This window comes from Ammospiza nelsoni, chromosome 25 (genome assembly GCF_027579445.1).
Source record: "Ammospiza nelsoni isolate bAmmNel1 chromosome 25, bAmmNel1.pri, whole genome shotgun sequence".
NCBI classification, from domain to species: domain Eukaryota; kingdom Metazoa; phylum Chordata; class Aves; order Passeriformes; family Passerellidae; genus Ammospiza; species Ammospiza nelsoni.
Window position 1 is genome coordinate 4,386,352 of NC_080657.1, and position 8,226 is coordinate 4,394,577.

General features: G+C 47.1%; 1 protein-coding gene across 1 annotated transcript; it reads right to left on the bottom strand.

Moving 5' to 3' along the window:
* Positions 1–2,204: 2,204 nt before the first annotated feature.
* MYCBP (MYC binding protein) lies at positions 2,205–7,316 on the bottom strand. Its single transcript, XM_059488755.1, has 5 exons — positions 7,281–7,316; positions 7,009–7,081; positions 5,266–5,314; positions 4,479–4,608; positions 2,205–2,300 (listed from the first exon to the last, which is right to left on the bottom strand). The coding sequence occupies exons 1-5, from the start codon at positions 7,293–7,295 to the stop codon at positions 2,256–2,258; spliced, it is 312 nt and encodes a 103-aa protein (XP_059344738.1). The 5' UTR covers positions 7,296–7,316; the 3' UTR covers positions 2,205–2,255.
* Positions 7,317–8,226: the final 910 nt, after the last annotated feature.

The window sequence follows — 8,226 nt, forward strand, 5'->3', positions numbered from 1 at the left end:
ATTGGCTCGGCCGGCAGCGAGCTGGGAAGGCTCCGGTCAGACGACCCGAGTCACCTGACGGCGCTGCCGCACGTGAGCCGCGGGGCGGGGCGGGGCGGCACCGGGCGGCGGCACCGGGCGGAGCGGAACGGAGCGGCGGTACCGGGCCGCGGGGGCGCGCAGGGCTCGGTGCGGAGCGGCGGTACCGGGTAGCGGGGGCGCGCAGGGCTCGGTGCGGAGCGGCGGTACCGGGGGCGCGCAGAGCTCGGTGCGGAGCGGCGGCACCGGGCAGCGGGGGCGCGCAGAGCTCCGTGCGGAGCGGCGGTACCGGGGCCGCGCAGGGCTCCGTGCGGAGCGGCGGTACCGGGTAGCGGGGGCGCGCAGAGCTCGGTGCGGAGCGGCGGCACCGGGGGCGCGCAGAGCTCGGAGCGCCCGGACGCAGCGGAGGCGCCGGGGGCGCGCAGCGCTCGCAGCAGAGGTGAGATATAAACTTTAAAGAATTTAGGGATTTTAGAGGAGCTAAGGTTTTAGCTAGAGATAAGCTTTGAGTTAATCAAAATAATGGTTAGGCCTTGATGAAGTTAAGAGTTGGTAGTTAACTCATAATTGATCGCTTGTCAGCACAGTGTTTGGTTAGCTGGATTTATAACAAATATAGGAACTGATGAATAGCTTTTAGGAAATAAGACAATTGTGGCCTCCTCGTTCTGAAACCAATTGAAGATGGGGAATGGGAGTTCTACCAAGGGTTCACTTGTCATGTTTGCATTGAAAAGGTAGAAAGGTCAGAACGAAGAAGACTTCATTTACTTCGTCATTTTGGGACCACTGACCCATTTCAAGAAACAAACTACGCTTGCTAAATAGCGTTTGGACTATCCCATACTAAATGGGGAATGGGATGTACCAAAGTTATGAATATGCATTTGTATTTTGGGTATTCAATATTTGTACAGATAAAAGGACTCTCTAATCACCTGTAAATCAGTGTGTATTTGGGAGCTATCCCACAATAAACATTCACTTTCTAACTTTGAACTGTTAGAGTGTCTTTGTCTGTCACAGGTGGCTATCAGTACTACATCAATATCCATATTTTTAATAAATCAGAGGCACTGATTTCGGCAGGGGAGGTTTTGCCGAAGCGGCCGTGTAAGAAAACGTTACCTTGCAAAGCAACAGTCTTCATTAAACAGGCACTGATTTTCTTCTAGCAGCCGTTTAGCAAGCAGGCACTGAGCTGAAGTTTTAACAAATCTTTGTTATTTCATCACAATCCTAATTTAAGGTTGGCAACATCCAAGTGCTTTCAGAGGGAAGCAAATACAGTTATGAAAACTCCAAGTTTGGTTTACTTGCCAGGCACCAATAGCTCAGGTCAGTTCTCCATGCCCTGGGATGGCTGGGCCAACACCTTTACCTGCCTTGCTGCTTCCTTAGCAGGACATATCACGTTACTCAGAAACACCAACACCTTTCCCACAGCAAACCCTCTCCCTACTTCCACATGGTGCAACTTAATGCTTCATGTTCTAGCTTACATTCAAGGGGACTTTCTTCTGTCCTTTGTTCCTGAGGTTTGGGAAATTCTTTTTTTTTTGCCTTGCTTGTCTGGTTTTGGTTTGTTGGTTCAGGGCAGTTTTGTTTTTTTTTCCTAATTAATGCTTTACAAACAGTATTTCCCCCTCATTTTACCTCTCTTCTGGTCTATTTAGGTCAATAGATATAATATTAAGGCAAGCAAATATTGCATTCACTAGCCCTTGATTACAATGACTAACAAAAGTTCTGATCCATCTTGCCACATTTTCAAGGTAGTTTAACTTCCTTATTTTTAGGATGGGTTTTGCAGACTAACAGCCAATAAATCTAATACATAAGACAACTACTGCTTTCATTTCCCCCTTCCTTTATTTTTGCTGTCATCAGCTGCCTTTAAAGTACTTAATTTTAGGGCAGGAAACAAATACAGCTCTTTAAAATATTACTACTTTATTTTTAGGGTTTTTTATTAATAACTACTTTGCATTTCAGAAGAGTGAAGCACAGTTATCTGAAAGTTAATCATAATTATCATCTTTTCTTAAACACAGAAAGCAAGAACCTTGGCCAGCATGCTTAACTCAGCAGTTGCCAAGGCATCAGCGTGCTCATGGTAATGAATTCTTTCTCTAAGATGATGAAGTAACAAAGTAGACAATGCAGAGTTCACACACAAGACAGCATTTCTCAGGAAGCCCTTTATTAAGTCAAGGCAATAAAGAAAAAAACTACTGTTATTCACCATGCTTCTCATCTTGAGGTGGTTCATACTGAGCCAGCTGTGGATTTAAAGAAAGGAATTTAGTTAGTAGCAATATTTCATGTAACACTCTGTATTAAGAAATGAAGGAAAATATATGGTCTGGACTTGTTCCATTAACTTTGTACATTATTAGGCAAGTCTATTTTCAAGTCAGGCATTAAAGTAACCCTTCCCCCAAAACATCCATTTCTCACACTGGATAACCATGCAGCCATAACAAGGTGATTTTTAAATGCACTTTGAAGAACATTTGTCTTGCCCTCAATTTTTCCCTCTTTTAATTCTAGCAGTCTTTAAGTACTTTCATCTTAAATAGCAGTTGATAATGACAGTTTAGCTTTCACTGAAACAGTCATTCTCATTGCAATAGTATCCAACCTAACATTTCTTGTAATCATTCCAGCTTCCATTACACTTTCTGGAGAGCATAGCCTGGGCAACTCCATACTTAAATATCACCTTTACTTGTACAGTTACTATCTAAGAAAGATACAAAGTTGTTCATGACCTCAGCAGAATTAAAGATTAGTTCAAGCTTCAAAGACAGTTCAAGAATTATGAACTCTCTGAAATATGCTGGTTCAGTTTATTCAATTAAGATTCCTCCTCTCTGCAAACTGCAGAGTGGGTTAAAAATAAACAAAATACACATACAATTTTAAAACATAAATAAAATTAAAAATAATAAAAACATACATGTGTTCCTTCCTACTAGCACCAGTAAATTACAGCACTCTGCTGCTAACAAGAACCACTAAAATTTAATTTTTTTATTATTGTAGGTTTTACTACAATGGATTATTAGTACACAACCCAAAGTCAGTTTTCTATTCTACCAAGGTCCTAACTGTTGACTTCCCGTCCTCCTCCCAACACACATGAATATCTGACATCTGTGTGATAGTAATTATCAATAAAAGCACAGATAATTAGTAATTACCAATAAAAGCACAGATAAAGATGTGTATTTGATGTTAGAGGACTGCTACAATAGAATGTAGTGTTCTCCCTGCTATGTGAATTTTACAGTATGTCAGAATGATGGGCATGACATTGTAGAGGAAAGGACAGGAAAAAACAAAACACACTAATACTGGAAAATATGTAAAGAAGGAGAAGTTCTAGGACATGATTCCAAAAGGCTTACTTTCCTGCAACAAGTTCTGACTTCTTGAAAATACTTCTTTAAACAAAGACCCAGATTACTCTGCTCTTATCTATCTATTTATTATCAGCTGTATTTTAAAGTCTGCTAAAATAAGTGGCTGGTCTACTGCTGCTCTGCCTAAAACTCTGTTCTTTGCCATATTTCCTAGTAAGAAATAACAAATGTAGCTGAGGACTGATAATGGGTAATAGGGAAGAAGGAGAATTACTAGGACAGCAAGATGGCACTCTGAACAAGAAATACAAAGGGGTCATGGCCAAGAATCCTTTCTAACAGAACTAAAACAAGGTGGGTTGTCTCCCAGGGGTATTCTCATATAACAGCCACCATCCTCTTTTAACAAATGCATGGAAACCTGTGGTGGCACATTAGCTACTAGCATATTAAGTATCTCACAGGTTTCCTTCTTCAGTGTTAGAAAGCTGTTCACATCCCAGAGCTCTCTCAGCCAGCCTGCAGACCCAATAAAGAACGGCCCTGCCCTAGCTAGCATTTCAGATTCATTGTTGTTTCACATAAATCCCAAGGTCACTTTAAATTAAAAGCATAAATTATTGTTCCACACGATCTACGTGCCTGTGTAAGATCCTGCCATGTGGAAGTCTGTGCCAAGTGACACAAAGTAATACATAATATTCCTCCTTCAATCTGCCTTTTGAAAGGCCTTATAATGGATACTTGTTTTTCAAAACGGTCCTGAAAGCATGATCTACATAATATCAGACAACTTAAACACATCCTGACAGGACTCAATACAACCTATTGGACATGATACACTTCTCCTAAATAAATAAAATCCCTAGTTTAGCAATATTTTCTGTTATATTCTACAAGAAGTGTTCCATAAAAAATAATAAATCTTTACTACAATGAATTCTATCAGCATTTCTCAGTCATGAGGCTAAACAATGCAACAACATCTATCAGTTACTCTAATGGAAAAAAGTTAGCTCTATTCTAAGTAATTAAAATATTTTTCTTGTTGTACAAGATGGAACTACAGAGTAACACCATGTAGACTTTTACCTTGGTTTTCAGTTTTTTATTTTCTTCCAGCACAGCTTCATATTTTTCTTTCATCTCTGCCACTTCCAAGCGAAGTGCTTCTAGTTCTGGATTCTCAGGAGCTGAAGCTCCCAGATGATGCTTCAGAAAACTGATATTTAGATGTTAAGTATTTGTTCACTTGTATAACTAAATTTTAGTGTTAACACTGCAGTACACATGGTCAACATTGCAGTAAACCATTGAGATTACTACAGGAAAAAAGTTACCAAAATAAGAGAGCTTTTCAAATTAATATTCCTTAAAAGCAAACAAAAACAAGATATCAGTACAAATTCTTATGTGTTACTACCCCCTTCTTTTCTTTTCTTAATGGCAGATGTTTTGAAGAACTAAAAGAAATAACAAAAAAGCAATGCCCAAAAATGGAGGCTGCTTAAAAACAGCATGAAATCAAATATGCTAGTTCCCCCTTTCCTCATGTATTTAAAAACAAACAAACAAAAAACAACAAAAAGGAAGTGTGAAGAAGCAAACTTCAGAACCCACTGCCACTGCAGATACTCAAACCTAACGCTGCAGGTCTCCAACACTGAAATGGCTCTAACTTAGCTCCATAACTGCTGGCATTCTGAAATACCCAGCTCCCCTGCATCTGTCAGACTCTGTTAGCTTGAGAAAATGTAATTATTAGGTAAAATGCATTGATAAAGTCACGTTCTCAATGCAATGTCAGCTCACCCATGAGTCAGAAGCAGTACTGTGCATGAAGCCTCAATAAATAAGTCACAGCAAAGAAAAAGGATACTCCAGTGCACTATCTGGTTTCTCTGGCTCTTCATATAAGGCTACCAACACTGCAAATAGAAAATATTCAACAATTGCAAGAAGTTCATGCAGCTCTAAGTTTTTCAAACACATACCAGCAGTCAGAAAGCATACATGTTGCATTTTTCCATTTAACAAGATTTTCTCCTGTACACTTTGACATCAGCAACAGGTCTGCTGTATGAGAGGGGACAGAACATTGTACCTGGCAACAGCTGAAGAGTTTTCTTGATCCCTAACCCCACACAGTCTTTGGTTATTCTAGCACAGAACACAAAACAACCTGAAAAACTTTACATATGCCACATGCACCCTAATACTAGCTTTTGCCAGTAAGCCTGAAATTCTAACTATAGTGTTCATTAAAATTCTACTTAAGCTACATCTTTCAACCACAAGACATCGGCATATTGTAACTTCCAGCAGAACAACAAACCTCCACTGAGCATTCAGTTACAAAACTAAATAGCTGCTAAATGGCTGACACTGAATCTTTACGGATGGGGGCTCTAATGGCCAAAACCGCCGGACAAAAGCAGCAATACCCCGACAATTTAAATAAAAATAGCCATTACATAGCAACATAATAGGAGACTGTCACATGAATACCCAGGAAGTTCCCAAACATCACCACTCCCTGCTCCCCACAGGGGCCACGTGCCAGTTTCAGATGTCTGCACTACACAGCCAAACTGGTTTTCAGCTAAGTAACTCCAAAGTTACTTAGGTAAGTTACTTACTCCTAACTCCTTTTGCTTTTAAAAGCAAAATTAGGCTGCTTGGGAGACTTGTTTTGCATCCCACAGGATGGTACTGTGATTGAAAAATCAAATGGTACTCACACACCAGGCCAAGAGTCTTAGTGCAGCAGCTATTCGCTTGACTTCCTAGATCTGCTGCTCCCTCTTTAAACAGCATACTTGCAATATTAGCAGAATATTAATTCTTTCAATATTAACACATTTTTGCTACATACTATCGGAAGGTTCTCAAAAAGATTTGAGAAGGATTTCAAAGATAGCAAGTCACATGTGTCAAGTTTAGCATTATCGTATCCTCAGTCTGATATGGAGTCATTAATCCAGAACTTAGTGCTTTTTTCTAGAATGAATGAAACTAAGTTCCATCCAACAAAAGGTATGAAACAAAGTTTTATTAAGATTACATCTGCTGTTATTTCATCGCAAGCACTGACTTCCTCTGTAGAAAAACTTCACGAACAGCACCCACTGAAAGAAAATAAACTAACTAACCAAAAGCAGGCATTGAAAGTAGCACTTTGGCCGAAGCAGAGATGCCTCCATCACACCCGGCGCGGGTAAGGGACCCGCCTTGCCGTTCCGCACGCACCTCCGGCACTGCCCCCCACACGGTGAGTGAGGCGCGGGGCCGGAGCGCTCCGCAGCCCCCGGGGCGCCGCTCCAGCGGCCCGCTGCCCTCTCCCGCCGCGCTCCGCCCCGCCGCGCACCTCGGGCTCCATTTCCAGGCCACGCCGCACCAAGTTTTCCAGGAGAGTTCTTCTGCCGGCCGCCTCGCCGGACTGAGGAGAAAAAGCGATCGGCGAGGCGAGGCGGGAAGCCAAGGGAGAGCGGCAAGGCAGCCCGAGGGACGGCCGCGGCACCGCCGTGCGGGGCGGCAGCGGCTCCGCGGGAGCGGGACACCGTGAGAGGAACCGCACCCGCCCGCCGGCCCCGGGGCGGCACGACGCGAGCCGGACACTTACCCTTGGTGAGCATGTCCAGCACTCCCGACTTCTCCAAGTACTGGCGGAACTGCTCCCGCTTGGAGTCCGCGGCCTGAGGGAGGACGCCCACACGGTCAGTTCGGCGGCGCGCCCCGCCTCGACTGCGGAGGCGGCCCTTTAGCACAGGCCGGTCCCGCTCTCCGCCGCGGAGGCGGCACGAAGGGCCGAGCCGGTGTCGGTCGGCGGCCCGCCGCTCCGCGCAGCCGGCACGGAGAGCGGCACCGCGCCCACGCCGGCGCGCTCCCCCCTACCTTGTTGTGCGCCATCTGACCCGCACGGCGCCTGCCCCGGCCGCGCGCCTGCGCCCTGCGCTTTAACGGCGCGAGCGCTTCCCTGCGGTTACCTCGGCGACGGCGCCGCGGCAACGGCCGGGGCCGCGCCCCGCGCTCCGGGCCCCGCGCGCCGCCCTCGCTCCCCTCGGGGCGGCCTCGCTCTCCTCAGGACAGCCTCGCTCTCCTCTCGGGGCGGCCTCGCTCCCTTTCGGGGCGGTCTCGCTCCCTTTCGGGGTGGCCTCGCTCCCTTTCGGGGCGGTCTCGCTCCTCTCGGGGCGGCCTCGCTCCTCTCGGGGCGACCTCGCTCCCTTTCGGGGTGGCCTCGCTCCCTTTCGGGGCGGTCTCGCTCCCCTCAGGGCGGCCTCGCTCCCTTTCGGGGCGGCCTCGCTCCCCTCGGGGCGGCCTCGCTCCCTTTCGGGGTGGCCTCGCTCCCCTCAGGGCGGCCACGTTCTCCTCAGGGCGCTCTCGCTCCCCTCGGGGTGACCTCGCTCCCCTCGGGGCGGCCACGTTCTCCTCAGGGCGCTCTCGCTCCCCTCGGGGCGGCCTCGCTCCCCTCGGGGCGGCCACGTTCTCCTCAGGGCGCTCTCGCTCCCCTCGGGGCGGCCTCGCCGGCTCGCTCGCCGCCCAGGGGGAAGCTGTGCCGGCGCTGTGCCCCCTTTCTCGCGCGGCTCTGGTCCCCGTCCCGCTCTGCCCTGCTCTCCTCGCCGGGGACGGTTCCTTGCTCAGCTCAGCCTTCGGGGGCTGTGCCGCCCGCTGGCCGGGACGCCGCCACCCGCGGCCCCGGAGCGCTCCGCGGAGAAGGCGAGCGGTGGCAGCGGCAATGGTCCGGCCGTCACCGGGCCCGAGCGTCTCCGAGCTGTCCTGAGGGTCGCTGGAGTTTTTCTGTTTTCCATAGTAAACACTCTGTTTTGTGTTTTATGAAATT